The sequence below is a fragment of the Sceloporus undulatus genome, chromosome 2 (genome assembly GCF_019175285.1).
Source record: "Sceloporus undulatus isolate JIND9_A2432 ecotype Alabama chromosome 2, SceUnd_v1.1, whole genome shotgun sequence".
In the NCBI taxonomy this organism is placed as follows: Eukaryota; Metazoa; Chordata; class Lepidosauria; order Squamata; family Phrynosomatidae; genus Sceloporus; species Sceloporus undulatus.
This window is the reverse complement of record NC_056523.1, coordinates 295,425,697-295,447,688: the sequence shown is the minus strand read 5'-3', so window position 1 is coordinate 295,447,688 and position 21,992 is coordinate 295,425,697. Positions and strand designations below refer to the sequence as shown.

Genomic DNA, 21,992 nt, shown 5'->3' with positions numbered 1-21,992 from the left:
CATACCTTTCTGCTCTACAAAATGGCTAAGTGGAATTGTGATTGATGAAGAAACTTTTTTCTGGAACTTTTAAGTTTTGCTGATGACTTTTTCTGAACAATATTCTTTGCATTTATCTTTTCTGCATTTTTTAAGAAATAAGTAAAACCAAGCTCACCCTCTGTGTTGGAAATGGGAGTACTGTCACATTTGCTTTCACACTGCTGCATTGATGGAGGCCGAAGAGTATCTGGACAGTCATTGGATGCTTGCCCAGTATATGAGAGACATTGCACAGTTCTCATCTGTTGTCCAAGACCACATTGTGCAGAACACTATGTCAGAAAGAGGCCATGAAAGGGGAGAAAAAAGAAAGTAAAGGATGTCATATACCAAGTTATAAACAGAACAGCAACATGGTGAACAGAAGGAATGCCTTCAGGTTCATTGGATAATGCATCTTTCACAACAACTATGAATTCTGACAATGAATACCAAGTGCTGTGGGCTATATTTCAGAGTTAGGAACTTATAAAACCACCTGAATATTCCTTGCTTAAGAAAACTCTTAAGAAATCAATGGGAACACTATTTATTTATTTTATTTATTTATGGTATTTATACTCCTCCCTTCAGACTTAAAGGCTATCAGAGCGGCTTACAATGAACTGACAGGTGACTTGAAGGATCACACATTATTTATTGCCCAAGATCTGAAAAGGCCATAAGAGCCTTTTGAATCTTGGTGAATGTAAAATATGGAAATGTGATATAATAGGGGAGGTGATTCTTAGGTTTATTTCTTCAGAACCTCGATCGTGCTGCACAGTACTGAAGCATATTATGTCTGACAATTGGGCCAGATACTTAGCATAACCTGTTGCCCAAAGTGAATTCATCTTGAACTATAAAGAGTTGTTCAGCTGCAAATACTCCATTCTATAAACATACCAGGTGATGATAATGATGGTGATGTTGTTATCTTTATCATCATCTCATTTTTCCCTAGGCCTAGGCATCTAGAGTAACAAATTGAAACTGAGAAACAAATTCCATGGTAAAACCAAGATATAGTAACAATAATAATAATTGCAATATTTTTTGGAAATTTTATCACTCTGTTCACAATTGCAATATTTTTCAGATATTTTGTCATTCTGTTGCTCCCAAAGCAATATCACTACAGGAACAGATGTTTTTTCCCAGAGGCACCTAATCTCACAGTCTCAGTATTTCATAATCTTTTCCATCTTTTCCATCTTTGATTCTGCTTTTTCCAAGGATTACCACTTCTACCATTCAGAATTTCTTTTCTCAGTGACAGTTATGTGTCCCCTATTGTGTTGTTTGCCAATTTGAATAATACACTCCCATAAGGTTTTTATTTCACCCTTTTGAACATTTTTTTCAGACTTATGTTTCCATCAGTTCTTTACAAAATGTAAATGATACTTTTTGCACAGATTCCATTGTTCCACTGCAACTACTTTACCATTGTTTTTCTTCCTTCAAGCTTTGCAGTCTTGCTGCATGAACAAATACAGTATTTTACAGTTTCATCTTTTTCTTTACATAATTTGCATTTACTACTCCTACTTATTTTTAAACATTTGTCTTGATGCTATTTGTCTGAGGCTCCTGTTGTTGGGCTGCAAATGTATTATGTCCTTCAGTTTCTTTTTTCAGTATCCTGTTTTGTAAGCACTTTCAGTTGTTCACACTGGCTGTAAGAGACGTAATACAATTGTTCATTGGGGGGGAAATTGCAGTTACTGAGCAACTCTGCTTGTATTACCTGTCCCCAGTCTCCAGTAACCCATCGTGGTGGTGGACATCGGCCCAAGCTACAGCGCATGCGGACTGGAGGTTTATTTTCTTCTTGGCAATGTGCTACTGGAAATGTTTTTGAAAGATCACTACTTTTACAGAGAACAATACGATGCTTGAAACCAGGACCACATTTTGGAGTACACTGGAAACAAGAAACATACATGATTTACATAATTAAATATGAAAAAGTAGAATATAAATATATTAAATCACTTGGTCTTCTGAACAAAAGTATCTGTTACACCTATAACAAATTGTAATTATCAGATATAACATTTGTGGATAACAAAAGCTAGGTGAGTGAAATTATCACAAAATCTTTGCACAAAGCAGTTTCTTTCATTTGTAAGGCACATTTTCAAGGTTACCAACCCCACATACTTCTGCTTCTGCACTGAAGAAGAGAAGGTTTATTTAGGCCTATGTAGAATCATATATATATAAAACTACAACTTCCAGATGAGCAAGAACAATGCATCAGCAGTACTAAGGGGCCAGGGTCTAGAGAGAACTAGTATTAAACTAACAGTACTGATTTGGACAGCTCCATATACTTGCATTTTAAAAATGAGAATCAAAGTCCACTCTACAATTCCTATTTAATACAAGATTCAGCTTGTATTGGAAATTGTGTGCTCACTCTGGGAAACCTATGATGGGAAAAACCAATGGTGATTGCCTGTCTGCAGTTAGCATTGCCTACTCAGCCCACTTGTGTCCTGTGTGAATTGAAGAAGCTATACCTATATTTAGATGGGAGCATTTTCTCTGGCAACTTTGAATCAATGAGGAGCAGAGGATCAGGACCATAGGATCAAAACACACTGCAGAAATAATCCAGTTTGAGACCCCTTTAACTTCCCTAGATAATGCTGGGGAATTCTGGGAACAGCAGTTTTTGAGACATTTAGCTTTCTCTGTCAGAGACCTTTGGTGCCACAATAAACTACAATTCCCAGGATTTCCCCAGCACCGAGCCAGGGCAGTTAAAGCCATCTCAAACTGGATTATTTCTGCAGTGTGTTTTGGACCTTAATGTATTTTCTCTGCAAGGATATTCTGAATTCTTAAGGCACCTTTGGTCTACTTGTTCATATTATTAGTGATCTGCAGATGTTTGTTAATCACTAGCCTCTTGTGGTAATTGTAATATAAAACTGTAAGTGTGTGTATTTTTGGGTGTATTTCTGCCTATTTCAATCATTGCTTCAATACTTTTGTATCAATAGTATGATATCAGGTTGCAAGTCATCCAGAATGGAAATCTCTGGTTTCTGACTAGCACAAATGTAATGTATACAGTTCTGTGTTGATACAATCATTCCACAGGAGAACAGAATGTGACAGAGTGCAAAATGTTCACCATCTTGGGAAAATAAAGTATCATTAAAATGCATGCACACACCTGTTTCTCTTCTTTCTGACTATAAAGATAAGCTTTAAAATGTGAGAGTAATATTTGCCAAAATCCTATATTTCACAGAGATGGCAGAATAAGATTTTCAGTAATTGCAGGCAGTGTGTCATTGTTCTTACTCCTCCTATTACTAATCCAGACTAAATGGTGTAAAATTAAAATCAGGATAAGTTATACACAAATGATTCTGTTATTGTAAAGTGCTCTAGAAACTCAGAGTTAAAAGACAGTATAAAATGTGTTGAATTAAATAAAATCAGAAGTAAGCAAATTACAACCATTTCTTTGATTGGCTAATTTATACAGTATCAAAAATCAGGGTTTTTAGAATTATGTATATGCAAGTCTCAACAATTGTTTTAAAGACAGAGGAAGTCTCTCAGAAAATCTTGTATAAAAATTATTTTCACATTAAAAAAACCAATTTTGTAATGATAATTATTGTAACACAATAGTATCATTCTTATGATAACAAAAGCATTTGTGATAATAAAAACCAAATTCCACCTCAAAACCCAAAAAACAGTCTGTTCCTAGAAAAGAAAGGAAAGTAAGGACATCAGTTTTCTAGAATAATAGGAAATCACCAAACACATTACCAAATTTTTGTGAACACAGCAAAAAAATATACACGAATAAGCAAACAAAAACAAAGAGAATATTTTCCCCATTACTACATGCTTTCAGAATTTCTTTCTGATCAATAGAAATAGTTAACTATGACTAATAGCATTATGAATGCAAAAGAAGAAATGCTTGCCCAACATTTTCATAGGAATCCATCCCCCCAAATCTCAAGAACCAGGCTTTGTGTGTATTGTTTTCCAATGTTATACCACAATTTTGTTTGGCTGCACAAATATGTTAAAACTGGAACAAAAGAAAAGGCAGTAAACGTCTGCAGATTACTAGGGTAGATGACCAACATAATATAGAGTAACACTTCTCAGTAATCCTCAGGATCTGATAAAGTAGGTTGAAAGCCTGGCCCTTTGGGTAATAAATAGCTGTTTCAATGTTAGTTTCAAAGTGTCATCAAGCATACAAGCATTAACAACCACCTAGTCCCTTCTTCTGTTCAGGCTTCTCTCCTTGCAAAGGGGCAAAGGACTAGCTGTTCCTGACTTCTTGTGGCATCCTGACTGCCATGGGAATGAGGCTACCATCCATTTTGGCTTTCAAGTAATGTTCAGCTTCCTAAAAGATCTACACATCTACTCCTGCCCGGCTATGGATGCTTTCTTTCTCTTTACATCTGATATGGTAGGTAGAATAAGTGGGAAGCACCATCTGAACCAGCTGCAATTAGAACACCAAGAGTTCAAAGGAGAAGAATAGTTAGAGGTGTACTGATATTGATACATATTCTGAAATGTACAAAGGTTATTATTTTATTATTTCATCTACTCACTTCTGACCAATCCAAAGGAATCCACTGTGGGGGACAAGACTGGTTATTACAGGATTCTTTTTCAATTGGCCGGTGTGTTAAACAATGAGTACTGTCCAAGGTTTCTTCTTCAGAAGGTCCGATCTTCCTGATACATAGAACCATTCGTGATCTCATTCCACCATCACAAGTCTTACTGCATTCTGACCAATCTCCAATAAACCATCTTCAAGAAAAACATTGGAAAAGTACATCATATATTCAATAAACCAAATGGATATTCACTCAGGCCTGTTACAGACTGCCAAAATAAAGCTGCTTCAGGTCTCTTTGGAGGTATGCTATTTAAATGATGCATGGGTCCTAAGAGTCCGGAGGTCGCGCCAAAGCCACACTCCATTCCTAAGCACTGGAGGGCAGCTTTGGTGCAGCTTCCGGATTCTTAGAACACATGCATCATTTAAACAGCATACCTCCAAAGAGACCCGAAGCAGCTTTATTTTGGCAGTCTGTAACAGGCCATAGTTAACAAGTATACATTACTGAATGGGTGAGAAAATGAAAAATGGCAATATTTCATATGTCCTAGTGAAGGTACAATGATATAACTATTGTATTTTATTGTTTTTAAATGCTGATTATTTAATTGTTATTTTAGTATTGGGATGGGGGGTTTATGAGAGAATAATTTTTAACTTTATTGCATTTTATATGTATTTTTATTGTTGTAACCCGCCCGGATTCCTTGTGATTGGGCAGGCTACAAATAAATCATTTATTATAATTATTATTTGTATTATTATTATTTAATTCTCAGAAAATAAATTATGTAATAAATGGTATCAATACAAAATATGACAATAAATACAAGTAATTTTAAAGTATAGTTTTCTATATTGTTACACAATATAGAAATGTGTTCACAATAACTGTTACTGATAATCTCATCTTGGGATAAGGCACAGCCTTTTCCTTTTCTGAATAAGCATAGGGCCAAATAAAGTGTCTGTCATGAAATCTTACAGCTTTTAGTGGCTTTTTGTGTTTAGGAAAAAAACTGGAGGCATGGAGAGAAGACACTCAAGTTTACAAATGGTCTTCAGAGGCAGTCCTATATATGTGCTTAAGTCTGGAGAATACACATCTTTAACAGTATAGCAACTTAAACTTAGGTCCTCTACAGACCAGCAAAATAAGCTTACATGAGGGCAGAGTGGGGACATGGCAACTGGCTGATGCCCACCCACACACTGGTGTCACAACGTGTCTTTGGTGTGCCAAAGAGCTATGGAAAAGCCATAGTATTTTCAGGGTTTTTTTTCCATATGAAAATATATCTAACACAGACCTATAATGAATCGGGTACCTCATGTACTAAGAACTTACTCAGGTGGGCAAGGCTCAGTGTTGCAGGCTCTCTGATTTTCTGGTGGTTTACTATCAAGATCACAGTAATTGTTCTGTACTATAGAATTGTCATCCAGCCGTTTGCACACTATTTCTTGTCTCTGAGAACCTTAAAAAGAAGCAGAGTATCATTAACAATTTGTGATGTATCAAGTCAAACAAAATACAGTACTATTATTCTTTGATAGCTAGCCTTCCTCCCAACAATAGAACGCAAGATGGCTAACAACATACCTAAAACAATACACATTAAAAACTATATAGACATTTTGATAGAAGTATAAAGTTATCCAAAAAGCAAGTAAACAAATTATCAGGCTAAAATGTTAAACATTAAAAACACTGAAATCCATTAAGCAATTATATGGGCCATGAAAAACAAAAAAGCACAGCACATCATTTAAAGCCGACCCCACTCAATTTCCGAAAGGCCGATGATGGCAGAATGTTTTCAGTTGCCGACAGAAAGAGGGAAAGGAGAAAGCTATCCTGGTCTCCCTAGAAGAGAGTCCTGAAAACTGGGAGCAACCAAACAAGCCTGTGAATGTGGTGGGACAGGGAACCTCTTCAGGATAGAGATTTGAGACTTCAAATAGCATGTGCCCAAGCTGTATAGGGATTTATAGGTCATCACCAGAAGTTTGAATTGTGTCTGGAAATTGGCTGGTAGACAGTGGAGCTGTTGCAACATGGATGTTGTGTGTCCCTGTTACCAGCCCGTTAGCAATCTTACTGCAGCTCTTTGGACCAATTGAAGTTTCTAACCATTTTCAAAGGCAGCCCCATGTAAAATGTGTTACAGTAATCCAAACAGGAGGTAACCAAGGCATGTGTTAGCCATATCCAGCTTCTCCAAGAATAGATGCAGTTGGCACACTTGCTTCAATTGTGCAAATGCACTCCTGGTCACCATCAAACCTGGGCTTCAGTGTTCAGGTCTGAATCCAGGAGTATCCCCAAACCGTGAACCTGTATTTTCAGGGTAAGTGTAAACCCATCTAACACAGGCTGAATCCTTATTTGATTAACCAGGAGCAACTCTGTCTTGTCTGGACTAAGCTTCAATTTATTCACCCTTATCCAGTCTGTACCGGGCACTTGTTTAGCACAGAAACAACTTCTTTGAAATTGGATGGAAAGGAGTGATAGAAGTTGGTATCAGAATATTGGCGACATGTGACCATCACACTCTGGACAACCTCTCCCAGATATTTCTGCAGATGGTAAAAAGCACAGGAGACAAGACTGAACCCTGAGGGACTCCACAGGCCAATGGCCAAGGAGTCAAATAAGAATCCCCTAGCACCACCCTCTGAGGTTCTTTCCAAGAAAGAACAGAACCACTGTAGATATACAGTTGATACTATGAAAAGTATAAAAAGACCGATGGTTGATTGTATCAAAAGCCACTGAGAGGTCCCGCAGAATCAACAGGGACAAACCCCTCTTGTCCAGTTCCCAGTGTAGGTCATTTACTAAGGTGACCAAAGATATCTCTCTCCCATAACTAGACCTGAAAAGAAACGAAAATGGATCTAGATAATCTGTCTCATCCAGAAACTCCTGGAGTTCTAAAGCCATCACTTACTCCAGTACCTTGTCCCAGATTGGGATGTTGGGAACTGGTCTACAGTTATCCAGTATAGTAGGACTTTGTTGTTTTTGTCGTTCTATGCCTTCAAGTCATTTCCAACTTATGGCAACTTTAAAGTGAACATATCAAGGTTTTTCTGAGGATGAGAATGTGTGAGCTGCCTAAGGTCACTCTGTGAGTTTCATAGCTGAGTGGAGATTTGAACCCTCATCTCCAGAATCATAAAGACCCAGGGAAGGTTCCCCCCCCAAAAAAAAAGAGGTTGTAAAACCACCTCCTTCAGGTGAGTTGGGATCCTGCCTTGTTATAAAGAGGCATTAATCACTTCCCTTACCCACTTAGCAAGTCCTTCTCTGGCCTGTTTAATTATCCAGGAAGGGCAAGGATCTAGTACATTATGTAATTAATTATAATTCCCGTATATCAATGGAGATAATGGCAACAGTTGTGAAATAAACTAGCAAAATTAAAAGTATACTTTTGAATTACAATATCATATGTACAGACTAAGTGTATTTACATTTACATAGTTTCCTGTGGCTAAACTGAAAATTTGGTAAGATGTGATGTTTTAAAAGAAAAATTTAAAAGAGTATTTTAAAAAAAATAACACCCACCTTCCTATACTCTTTGAGTTCTGACTTTTTATTGAGCAGCTTATGTTCTGCCAGAGCAGATTCTGAACTCAGGGAACTCTGAAGTCTTTCTTTTCTCCATCCACTGAATCTTGTCCCACTCATGTCTTCTCTTCTGCTGAGCTCTAGGGCTTTAAAGGTTTGTGGGTGAATGTCACAGCCCATTTCTGCCATTTGGGAAGCAGTGGTGTCACTCCTCTTAGGATGTCACCTGGTATAATCTGAACCCCCTGCACCCAGTAGTGATGTCCCTGCTGTAGCTCTACCTCTTTCCCAACAGCATGCCTCAGTGCTGTGTCTTCTCTGAGTTCAGAATCTGCTCTGGCAGAACATACAAGTAAACTGTGCAATAAAAAGTCAGGACTCAAAGAATATAGGAAGGTGGGTTGTGTGAATTCACAAATTAGCCACTTGAAAAACTAGTTACAGATAACCAATCTATAGTTCTTCATGCTGCCTATGACTCACATAAATGAGAGATTAGTTGAGCTATGTAAAACTGGACGAAGCTAGTCATGCCAGTAGTGGTGACAGAATCTCCCTTCCAAATGAGATATCAGTCTTTGATCTGTTATCAACCACACTGTGACAGATAAATGTGAATGGCTGAGCTCAGGGAGCTGTTTTCTTTAACAGGAATAGAGATTCTTACAAGCTTGTAAAAATCTCTTGACTAAGGGATGCTGGAAACAGGGTTTTCCCTCCCAGGAGTCTAAGATTGTGTGAAATAGCTATAAACAAACTTTATAGGATGATATAGATATGCCCTTGTCAGGCAGCTTTTTGAGAAAGGACAGACTATGACCAACAGTAACATTAGTCTTTAACAGACCTGACAGCAATCATCAATCATGAAAACTCAATCAGTCATTCCATTTATAATGTTAAAACCACATTTTTGCTGATCTTTGATATGCATTTGGAATCTCCCAGGTGCTCTGTGACAAATCCAACATAGGAATATATTCCATGTTGCCAGTTCCAGAGTTTCCAGGTCAGAAGCCCTGCCTTGACCCTCTGTTGAATAAATATGTCTGGTATTAGGGAAGTTTCCAAAGCTGTCATAAAAAAAGAGACAACAGGGGAACAAACCATGGGTTTCTGGGCCACCGTAGAGTCATTAGGATGCATCTTGCCTTGGTATCCCATATATTTGCCACCACTCATGCAACCAATAGATATGGAGGAAAGGCAAATACTAGATGACTCCTCCAACTCAACAGAAAAGCATCTCCAAGGCAAGGGGGTGCAATATCTCTGGTAGTTTGCATTGAACCTTATTGTATAAATATCTATTTTATGAATTCCCCATATCTTGAAGATGAATTTCATCAATCTTTGATAAAAATCCACTTGTAGTTGAATAGCCTTGCTTTGCTGAGACTATCCATCCTGTCATCTTCTTTAGGCAGATGTATGGCCATGGGAAAAATGCCTTTTGTAGGGCCAGGTAGAGGAAATTCCCTTTATTACAATATACAATAGTGGCATGTGACACAATCCAAACCAACTTCCTCTTTGAAAACTTCCATAACTGCTAGCAGTCTAGTGCATTTATGTGTAACTATTTTTCTCGTGGAGACCAATGTCTTTGAATTGAGATATAAGTGCCTATATAAGTATTCCAACTTAAATGAGATGCATTTGTTGTGACTGCACACTGAGGCTTTAAACTCTGGAGCTGCACACTTTGTTGAAGTCTTTATTGATCCAACCATCAGATGAGCAACTGTACGATAGGACAATGTGGGATACCAAAAGCTCAATGATTGCTCAAGAGAAAAAGTTGAGTAAGAAAGTTCTAAATTTGCTGGAGCAGACAAACAGGAACTGAGGGCAGACATAATGTTGAGGGTTATATATCCATACAATTTTTTCAATCTGAAATTTACAGAGTATTTTAGAATTGGTCAGAAATACAAGAGAGGAAAATAAAAGTAGGAAATCAAGAATGGTAATTAGCACCTCACTACCTTCACACGGGAAAGAAAGTGAATGACAGCCATCCTTATTAATTTTATTTATTCATTTAAAATATTTACATACTATTTTTGAATAAGAGAGACTTCAAGGGAATGAACAAATCTGAAATAAAACATCATGACAAAAATACCAAAACAAATGTACATTATCAGCAAAGAAGCAGTAGTCCTTGGCAGTGAAGCAAAAACTTTATCTCTGGTACAAATTAAAAGAAATGTAACAGTTTCTTAGACATGAACTATATGATAGCAGGACATTGATGTCTTTAAAAATGAGTCTGGTGCAGTCATATTTGAAGTGAGGCTTTACTTTCTCACAATAAAATAGGTGTTTGTACTGAGACCACTTTCTGCCTTTTTTAACTCAGCAATCTAATTCCTTAATTATTTCCCTTCCTTCCAGTACAGGATCACATGGAAAAAGCATATTGAAGAGGTGCTTTTAGCAAAAAGATTATTAACAAAGGGAGGGTCTGAATCTTCAATACCAGGAAACATATTGATTATAAATTCACACATTTGTGAAAACCACAAAAATAATGTTTAAACTGGCAAAAGTACCCTGCTTTGTCTGACTTCAAAACTGCTTAAGATGCTTCAATGCTATTTCTCTTCTCCATTGTGCTTAATGGGGTCTTATTCTTGGATCAGTGGATATTGGATGAGCTGCAATCTGAAAGCAAAGGGGTCTTCTATCTGCACCCCGTTCTCCCTTCCCCCTCACTTTAACCTCTTATTACCAATGCATTCACTTCATGCGTCTTCTGACAAATGAGCACTGTTGTCTGCTCTGCTGTACAGTATTTCTGAAATTATTTTTATATTAACAGCAAATATGTAGAAATGACAGTGTTGGCATGACACAGTATTGTATGCATGCTGAAATGTACATATCCCTTTACATTTTTTACATATCATTTTTCTCTTCTGCTGTGTTGAATGCTTTTCCTCACTTTCCTTTCCTTGAAATTTTATCATACTATAAAGCAATGAGGAAGCTTTTGTCTGTTTGCGGCTGAAGAAACTCCAGATTGTTCTGTGTCATTTTAAAGAATTATGTTTCAGCACACTGATTCTCCCCTAATCCTCCCCAAAGGTCTCTACGAGGGTGGTGTCTGAATACAATGTGATTGTGTGTCGAATCACTTCTTTGTCACACACCCCGTATTAAAGCCTCCCCAACAATTATACATGCACACACACGCACGCACTATACGACATCACTCATTAGCTAAACACTCAGAAAGGCAGTGCAGGGTTTTTCTCAACTAAGCAGAATTGGTTTCCCCCTATCTTGGTTTCTACCTACTCATTTTTGAATTGAAAGCTGGAACTACAGGCCAGCTGATGGTGTAAACTGGATGCATTAGTAGAATTCAAGTATGGGCCAGCTGTATATGAAATAGCAACTGCATCTTCCACTTTTTTTCTTTCTCAGTTCATTTTTCTCCCGCCTCACTTAATCAATTTTAAAATAAAAATTAATCATTTTAAAAAAATAAAATAACTGTAATGTCCACTCAGATAACCAGCCACACTCCCCATTAACCACTCTAATTTTTAAGAGACTAGACTTCATTGTCTTAGAGCTGTGACAGAGACAGAAAAAAAGACTCTTTATCTCTCTATTATTATTATTATTATTATTATTATTATTATTATTATTATTATGGATTAAATATTAATGCTTCATGACTAATGGAACTCTTTTACATAAACTCTTAGCTAGGAAATTGCCCATCTAACATTTGTTTTTTAAAAAGCTGAGCAGAAGGGAAAATGTTTAAAGACAAGCTCTGTTCTGTTCATTCTAACTGACCACTTCTACTTAGTCCAAAATAGGATATTTTTAATAAAGCTAGTGAGAGTGTTGGCGCACAGTGGGAAGAATCCTGAAGCCAAACAAGACAGACAACCCAGATGTGAACTGGCTGGCCAAAACACATGTTGATCTAGTTAAAAATAAGCTATTTTGTAAAGCCTTGTATTATTGGATTTATTTTATGGTGCAATAATGGTAGGTGCCTAAATATATTTCAAAACCACTACCACCTCACTGAAATGCTATTGTAAAGTTTCCATTAAACAAAATTACTAATACAAACAACAAAATAAAACTAAGAACTGTATTTTTAGACAACAGCCATTCATTCCATCTGGGGAATATGAGCACAGAGGCTAGGGGCATGCATTTGAATTGCCAGGGCCCCGTACATCACTTTCAAATTTAAATTACATTAGATACTGTAGTAAAATGTAGTGTTCTTATTGTTGTCTATCTCTTTTCTTTGCTGTTCATGATCTAAAATGGTTTTGCACAATATCACCGTCCACGTTTAGATTCAGGTGACATTTTCTAATGCATCCCTCTGTCTGTATTAGATTGTTAAGGCTCTGAAGTATTGAAGATTCTATAGCAGTGTGAGGTGGCAACTAAATTGACGAGAAGAGTTTAATTGCCTTTAAAAAATATATTGCTTCTGCTGGGACAGTAACAGAAGCAAACTTGTCACAGTGAGGGAAGAGGAAATGAAGCAACGTAACTTGCTGAGATTTATTAACTTGTCTGGGAAATTTGTTCACATGGTAGAACATCCCATTCCATAAATATGGTACTCCACTGGTATCTTGTGTCCACTGTGATGTACTTGTGACAAAATGGACTGTTTATGTGGTAAAACAGCCTCTTTTATCACAGGGGTATCAAAATAGAGGTATTCCTTGCCTAAGAAAAGCCAAAGAAATTCATGGGATCACCATAAGACAAGTGGATGAAGGCATGCACGCACCTGTTGTATGGAATGGAGCTCTGCTCTGTAGACCTTTATTCAAGAGTAGACATATACAGAATTGACTGAGTTATGCTTTGTAAACTTGGAAAAATGGTCTTTATTCTTCTGTTATGAAATTAAACAGCACAGTCCCATCAGACTTCAGTGAAAATTAGCATACATCTTCCTGATTGAAATCACTTGTATTTAGAAGTATTTAGCACTTGATGGTACTGTATTTTCAGGGTTGGTCAAACATCATCCCATGGGTCACATGCAGACGTAGTTTGCAGTCTTCATGGGTTTGGGAGGCAACAAAATTTTATTTATCAAGCCTCTGAAGATGGGGTGCTATGGGCCCTCCCCCCACCCCTTTAGGCTTATGGAAGCCTTTATTCCGACAATACAGGCCTTTCTTCAGACTAGGAAGTAAGCAGATTTCCTCCTCTGGTCACTTTCTGTTTGGAGGAAAAGTCTGTACTGTATAGGCTAAAGGAAAACCTCTTGAGCTGTGATGTGATGCCCCCCCCCATACTGGTAAATGAGGAGAAATGACCAACAGACTTGGGTAAAAGAACCCAAAAGGTGTGGGCAAAAGAAAATAACTGTTTCCGCCCTCCAACACCTAGCAGTTGCCCAGCTCTACTATATATATTATTTGGCATGTATTAGTTGCTTTTTGACTTAAACTGAGAGATTAAAACATTATAAATTAATACTTTTTATCTTATCCTAGAATTACAGGTGGCCACAGATGTGCTTGTTTTCCTAATTTTTCAATGGGCATTTCAGTGTTTGATGACTGTATTCAATTTAATAAATAATGTTGGTTGTATAACACTTTTCCTTGCTGATTCAGCTAGAGTTAAAGAAAGGTGACACCTAAAAATTACCTACCAGTAACTTATTACACATTTTGCCACTACTCTCAGTCAAAATAATATCTTAAATCCAATTGGAACCCCCAACTAGAATAAATTAACACTTACACAAATTCAACTTATTCTGTGGGTTTACATTAGTTGTGACCAACAATTGGATTTAAGGTATATATTATTTATTATTTATTAGAGTACTTATACCCCGCTCTTCAGCCCTAAAGGCTATCAGAGCGGCTTATGATCTAGAATAGTGAGTATTCCCCCATCACCATGCATGGATATGAGAGGTGAAAAGTGAAGAAAATGGATAGGAAGAGGATCAAATCATTTGGGATGTGGTGTAGGAGAAGAGTGCTGGGGATAACATGGACAGCCAAAAAGACAAACACATGGAACAGATCAAGAGCAGATCAAGCCTAGAACAGATCAAGCCTGAATTCTCCTGGGAAACCAAGATGAAAGGTGGGCGGAAGGAGAGGAAGACTCCATAAGGGAGTTCACAGGCCTGAACCTGCAGGACTTGAGCAGATTTGTTGAGGATAAGGGGTCTTGGAGATGTCTCATTCATAGGGTCACCATGAATTGAGATTGACTCAAATGCAGTTAACAACAACAACACAGTGAGATATGCTACTGAATTGATAAGTATCCACTGGCTAGTAAATATCTGCATGAGACAGTTCTCAGTAATTTTTGTTTTTGTATCCATCTGGAGGAGGGCCATACAACATATATATTTCTATTCATATCTTTCTGTTCACAAGAATCTTCTGGATATTCTTTGATTTCTGAGATGTTATTTCAGATTTCAGAAATGCTATATAATGCTACTTTTAAGAGGTATGAACAGACACCTTTGCTGAAATGGAATATATGCACTTAATGTATAAAGATCTCTATAAACGTTGTGGAAAACTGAATACAAGTAAGAAACTAATGAGCACACAGAATAAAATTAATTAAAATTAAATGTTTTATCTGTGTATTTGTTGAGAGGTCCTGGGGGGCTGAAAGGCAATATATAAATGCTCATAAACAAATGCCATAAATGAATAAACACATTAATTTTTAATAATATCTGAAATAAAAGTTCTCAATGATAGACAAGTGCAGCCAAATATGTTTGACTTATAATCTTACATCTTCATTTAAAAATAAAAAATAAAAATTACCTCCAGCACAAGTAGCAGAACATTCAGACCAAGGTAAATGATTCCATGCAAAACCAACTTCATTGTCGCCACTGCCAGTGCGTGAGATGGGAACATTGAATTTATACCTTATTCCCAGATTTTGCTCCTGTAGTAAAATCTGCAGTTGGAAATAACTGGTTATATTATTTAAACGGTTCAAAAAGAGTATACTGACAATTAATCAATCTACTTCCTTGAAACAGTTTTGAAAATTAGTGCAGATACTCCAAGAATTTCAAGTGACTCCTTCCAAACTTAAATAGTTGAGCAGAGTGCCCCTTTCAAATCCAGTATTATCCATTGTTATTTAAACTTTGCAGGAAAAGAAAGAATAGTCAGATAAGAAGGAATTGTCCTCTGAAGTAAAACAGACATCCTTATCATTGTGAAATTCTACAAGAGGATGTTTCAGAGCAGGATGAGCAACCAATTAAATTACCACAGGAAGAAATCATGTTTTTAAACGGATAAATCCAGTATCATGCTACTGTATGTCCAGTAGTATAATGGAATTTTATTTTTTCCTCCTCCCCAAATCTCTTCTAGACACCCAAAAGTATGTGGAGGAGGGTTTCTCACAGGTACCACTAGGAACACAAGTTTGATGGTGGATGGCTACTGCCATGTTGTAAACTGCTTTAGAGACATTTTCATTATCAAAGCAGTATACACTAAAGGAGGGCACATTTGGGAAACATCAATACAAAACTAGCTGTAAGTGGATGATAATAATATAGATCAAATGGCAAAAGAAAGCAGCTTGGAAGAGGAGCTCATGAGCAACAAAGAAGGTTTAGCAACATGTCTGACAGAGGACAACCTTCCCCTCCCCAAACAATCTGGTATACTTTTATATGTTGTTATAATTTTTTAGCCCCAATGTGCTAGACATGAACTCACATGTTTAAAAAGACAATTACTTTACCATCACTATGAGGGTTTCTGAGGTAGGGCCTAAGGCTTCCAAAGATTCTGGTTCATCTGCTGGCCTTTTGTAATGGAAAGCTGTTCCAGCAACATCAAATTTTCTAGGCCAGTCAATAGTCCAGGCACCATTAATATAATAATCATCCTCCTCAGACTTCAAAGCTTTAAAAAAAACCATGCACAAAGTGCTTAAAAGCAAAAAATATTAGGTATGTATAAGAAATGCCACACTTAACAGAGCAGTTATAATACTGTTGGTTTTCTGGCTGCTTTTCCTGCAATCAGAAATGAGGTGGGATATGGCTTTTCCCATTTTTTTTTTAAAAAAAGCTAACAGTTCTCCTTTTTAAAACATTGTAAGTTAATATTGTAAATTAGGAAAATTTGTAAATTAACATGTAACTCCCATCTATTCAATTGATCTAGTCTAGCAAGTTGATTTATATCCTTGTGTTCAGTGGGGCTTGCTCAAGGCTTTGACATTTGCGGATTTGATTATTCACAGATATGATTAATATGTTATCAGGGGCGCAGCTGGCGTATCAACTGAAGTTGATAACAGGTACTCCTGGCTGTTACGTCAATTTGAGGTGACAGCTGTAGTGACAGGTCCAGGAGTACTCCCAAGCTGCGAACTTTGTCCTTTAGGGGGAGTGTAACCCCATCCAGGACTGGTCAACAAATTTCCTTCCCCAGGCCAGGGGTACTTATTGCTAGTACCTCCGTTTTCTCTGGATTCAGACTGAGTTTGTTTTCCCTCATCCAGCCCATTACAGACTCAAGGCAGGTATTCAGAGGAGAGACGCCATCCTTAGTCACTGCAATAGTCGGAGACATAGAGAAGTATATTTGGGTGTCATCAGCGTACTGATAACACCGCGCCCCATGTCTCCAGATGATCTCTCCCAGCGGCTTCATGTAAATGTTAAACAGCATGGGGGACATAATGGCACCCTGAGGGACGCCAGATGTCAGCTCTCTTTTTGAGGAGCAGCTGTCCCCCAGCTTCACCATTTGGAATCTGCCTGAGAGGTAAGAACAGAGCCACTGGATTGCAATGCCCCCGATACCTAACTCTCTCAGGTGTTCCAGAAGGATACCATGGTCAATGATATCGAAGGCAGCTGAGATGTCCAAGAGCACCAACAGGGTCACACTTCCCCTGTCGATGCCCAGACGGAGATCATCGACTAAGGCGACCATGGCTGTCTCAACTCCGTATCCTGTCCTAAAGCCAGTTTGAAATGGGTCTAGATAATCAGCTTCATCCAAGACAGCTTGGAGTTGGGTGGCAACTGCCCTCTCGATCACCTTGCCCAAGAATGGTAAGAGGCAGACCAGTCTGTAGTTATTTCGAATCAGGGGGGTCAAGGGAGGGTTTTTTCAAAAGCGGCTTAACCACTGCTTGTTTAAGTTTTTCCAGAAATTTTCCCTCCCTGAAAGATGCATTTATTATGAGTTGAAGCAATGTTTTTATTGCATCACCTCCTTGGATGGTCAGCCATGATGGGCAAGGGTCGAGAGGGCAAGTCGTCCTCCTTACACTTCCAAGAAGCTTGTCCACTTCATCGGTATTTACAAACTCAAATTGATCCAGTTTAACATAGTCTGCGGAGTCACTGGATACCTCTCTTGTTGTTTCTGTTATAATGCCTGAGTCCAGATTAGTCCTTATCTGAGAGATTTTATCTGCAAAAAAGTCATTAAATGCGTCACAGCAGGTTTTTGTTGGTTCTAAAAGAGAGTTCTGGGTGGGAGGTAGTTGGGTCAACTTTTTTTACCACCCTCAACAGCTCTGCTGAACGAGACTGTGCCGACACAATGCGTACAGCATAGAACGAGTTCTTTGCTGTATCCATTGCCACTTCAAATAGTCACTGTGGCGTGTCTTATCAGGTAATAACTGATGTTTCCACCAGCGGTGCTCTAGTCGTTGTGCAGTCCGCTTCATATTTCGAAGGTCTTGGGTGTACCATGGTTTTCTGTTAGGAGCGGACTGGAAAGGACGCTTGGGAGCAATAGTGTCTATGGCCCTGGTAAGATTGTCATCCCAGGTATCAACCAGGGCTTCGACAGAATCACCATCATTCCCAACCATATAACCCTCTAGGGCCTCCTGGAACTTAGCCGGTTCCATCAGCCTTCGGGGGCAGACCATTCTAATAGGCCCACCACCTCTGAGGGGGATCTGGGTAGTTGCCTTCAGTCCGGCTTTGTCCAGGAAATGATCCGTCCATGACAGGGCAGTGGTGATCACCATAGATATTCATGATCTGTACTAAAGACCACATCGAGTGTATTACCCGCAAGATGTGTAGGACCCGAGACTAATTGGGACAAGCCCATGGCTGTGATGGAAGTCATGAACTCCCGAGCTGCACCTGTCAGATCTAATGAGCCAGCCTCGAAGGGAATGTTGAGGTCCCCCAGGACCAAAAACCTGGGGGACTCCAGCACCAGCTCTGAGACCAGCTGTGTCAGCTCAGCCAGGGAGTCTGTTAGGCTACGGGGTGGACAGTAGACCAACAGAATCCCCAGACTGTCCTTAGCTTTCAGGGTCAGGTAAATGCACTCAATATGGTCCATTTTCCGAATAGGTTTCCTGGTCAGAGTGAAGGTGCTTTTGTGGACTATGACACCCAGTGTTTTTAATTTACAGTTTTTCCACTTTCACAATGGTCCTGCGTACCTGACCCCAGTGAATGTGGAGGGCCCACTGTATAACCCAGATTTATTTTCAAATTTGGAACAATTTTACTTAAAGATATTTTGCTTCTAAACGTTCTTTTGAAGCATTCAAAGTGTGGCTCTTTAGAAGTCCAACTGAATTCAATTGGCTTACTTCCCTGCAAATAGAATTGCTTTGCAACCTGAATGTAATATATACTTTGACTCTCAATTTAATGCAAAAAATATGAAGACATATGCCTCACATTGTTATCTGGATCCCACAACCTTTATTCAGTTTGTACATTTAACATAAAAACATCCTCTTACCAATGTAGTTTTTTGACACTGTCACTTCTTTGATTTCTATGTGAACAGACCCTTTTGGAATCTGAACTACTTCCATGTAACCTACAATATAAGATAATGTTTATTTTATTATTAATAGCTATATTTATTCTTAAATGGACTGATCACTATTTTTAGGACAATAAGGGCAGAGAAACAATTCTGCCATTTAAACCACAGATCTGAAAGGAACAAGAGAAGGTAATATCAGACCCCACATTATGAAATATGAAATAACAACATTGACATTTGCTTCCTCCATGTGATGATAAGACATTTTAAAGGAATATTATAGCCTACTTAATGTGGAAGGAAGGAGAACAAATACAATGTTGAGTGAAAAGTAAACCTCTAGAGTCATGGCCATGTTGAGTGAAAAGCACACCTCTAAAGCAGAGGAGAACTTTAACCTCCATGAAGCAAAAAGAAAAAAAACTTGACCCAAGTGATTTGTGTGGTATTTCTTGACCCCACTGGGAGTTGCAATATAATGAGGGTTAAGATTAGGGTATACTGCATACTTCTAGAATTTCCTGACTCCAATTGTACTACTCTGTGGCTGTTGGTGACCCAATAGGGCCAGAGGGTTTCCTTAGACAAGCAGCAGTTTCAGGAGTATCACAATAAAAGAAGTCAGAGGCAGGTCTGGGTCACTGCATGGAATCCACAACAGAGTCAGTCAGTAAATAAGCCAATTTCAGATAAATATAGAAATGTCCTTCTGGCACATAATTCAATGAAAGGAGAAGGGACAAGACTAGTCCAGGAAGTATCCTGAGCTCAAAGAAGTCTATAATAGGAAGCCAGGAATGTTGAGAACAGGGGACAAACTAATCAATGTTTTTGTTGAACTTTGGCTGCTGAAACTGACCCTATTTATATCACCACTGTGTATGGTCACTCCTACATACAGCTGTCTCTGCCTGCATCTACACTGCAGAATTAATGCAGTTTGACATCGCTTTATTTGCCATGGCTCAATGCTACATAATGCTGGTATTTGTAGTTCTGTAAGGTATTTATTTAGCCTTCTCTGTCAGAGCGCTCTGGTTGTCACAACAAACTAAAAATCCCAGAATGTCATAGGATGCAGCCACAGCAATTAAAGCGGTATCAAACTGCATTAATTCTGTAGTGTGGCTGCAGCCTTTGACACGTCTGGGTTATTGACTGACAAAACTAGGTGGAACATCTAACAGTATTTTATCACAAAGCTACTTGGGATGTCATCTCTCCCTAGGACTTAGGGATCTCTCTGCTTCAGAACTAGTTTGTGTTATTCTGTGGGAGATAGCTCCTCTCTAGGGGACCTAGGCCCAGCCTCACCATTCAGAAGTTCCAAAGAGCTGTCAGCTGGGGGGCCGAGGCCTGACTCCCTAGTTCCCCCACTCCAATCCATGGAGAGAATGCACCGATAATCAAAGCAATCAACTTCTACTTTGCTACATTATGGCTCAACAAAAAATAGTATGGACTATATTTCATCTAATTACACTGTCTAGAACAAAAAAGTACTTCACTGGTAAATAGCAACAAATTTACTGGTACATTTTTTTGTTTCAGTTGGCCTTGCTCTATAGAAAAAAAACAAATAAAACTGTATATTGGAAATTTGGGGTAATTGTTTATGGATATTTAGATGACAAATGCTTCCAAAAATCTACACTCTAAGCATAGTTCTGTGGATTCTGCAAAAAAATATGATTCTAGAGATCTATAATGTTCTGCTCTAGTAGTAGAAATAATTTTGTCATAAAATGAGTAACTATGACAGAACCCGCTTGTGCCCACCTCAAAATACAGGTTAAAATGTAATCAGGGCATGCTGAATCACTGTTATGTTTACCTATGCTCTACACAGCAGCTATTTTACAGTCAACAAAATTGTAACCTATGTCTTTACACGTACCTCCTCTGGGCAATGTGTCATTGAAAAAACCTTCAATAGCTTCACAAGTACTCCCATCTCCACCACATACCCGGCATCTGTCTTCTTTAGCTTCAGATCCCAAAATATTGTCACAGCCAACATGCTAAAAATAGGTACAGTTCGATTATTTTTAATTACCTTTCTTTAATTATGCAAGTATGTAAAAAGAGTTGTTTGGTTTTTAAAATATGTTAAATCAATGTTGTATATTCAAATCAAAATTGTTACAGAATCTCATTTGCCTTCAATTTATTTTCTTTATTAAAGCTAACAATATTACTGACAAACAACCAATAAATAATACTGAAGCTACTGCTTCCTTATATTCTAATCTTTAACATTTGCCCTGCATATTTCATATGTAATCACAGTTATGTTTTATGATATTCCATTGGCATGCCTGTTATGATGCCCCATTTTATATGATTGAATGCTGTGCATTTTTCAGTAATCAGGGGAAAAATAGTAATAATACTATTTAAAGTATTGTTTAAATAAGAAAGCTTTTTAAAAAAGGTTACACCTGGACTGCAATTAAAAAAATATGTGCGTGCAGCATTCAAGAGAATTCCAAACTATTTCACTAACAGCAGTTCCTCTAATTAACATCCTATGTATACATAGCATATTGCTAGTAATGAATCTCTGCCAAAAGGAAAAACAAAAGAACAGAAAATAAAAGCAATGTGATTACCAATGGCGCTATCTTTTTGGAACCTTGTGTACAAGAGGAAGATGCTAATAGGAAAGGGGTTTTTTTAATCAAATATTGTAATGTAAAGCTTACTACTACTAAGTATTGTTTAAACATGTAAGAAATATAGCACCTTGCATTCACCATTGATACAAATATCCAGTGAATCTGCATTGCATTGTGTTCCATCGATCACTGCAGGGGCACGTTCAGTATAAAAGTTGTAACCTTCTGCTAAGCAGTTTAATGCACATGGCTTAACACCACCTGGACAAATAAAACATTTTTTAAGTCAGAGAATTTCTAATCATGAATTATTAATCCAATACAGGGAAAGGCAGGATACA

The 21,992-nt window shown here is 38.0% G+C and overlaps 1 protein-coding gene across 2 annotated transcripts in view; it reads right to left on the bottom strand.

The window, feature by feature from the left end:
* Nucleotides 1–21,992, bottom strand: part of ADAMTS6 (ADAM metallopeptidase with thrombospondin type 1 motif 6) — a 177,107-nt gene that overhangs the window by 6,733 nt on the left and 148,382 nt on the right. For both annotated transcript variants that reach the window (XM_042449962.1, XM_042449963.1), the window contains exons 16-24: nt 21,779–21,912; nt 20,931–21,054; nt 19,004–19,084; nt 16,005–16,168; nt 15,059–15,197; nt 6,003–6,132; nt 4,638–4,842; nt 1,775–1,951; nt 158–314 (exon numbers count right to left, since the gene is read on the bottom strand). In XM_042449962.1, coding sequence (XP_042305896.1) covers nt 158–314; nt 1,775–1,951; nt 4,638–4,842; nt 6,003–6,132; nt 15,059–15,197; nt 16,005–16,168; nt 19,004–19,084; nt 20,931–21,054; nt 21,779–21,912 — 1,311 coding nt within the window. The remainder of the gene's footprint in view (nt 1–157; nt 315–1,774; nt 1,952–4,637; nt 4,843–6,002; nt 6,133–15,058; nt 15,198–16,004; nt 16,169–19,003; nt 19,085–20,930; nt 21,055–21,778; nt 21,913–21,992) is intronic.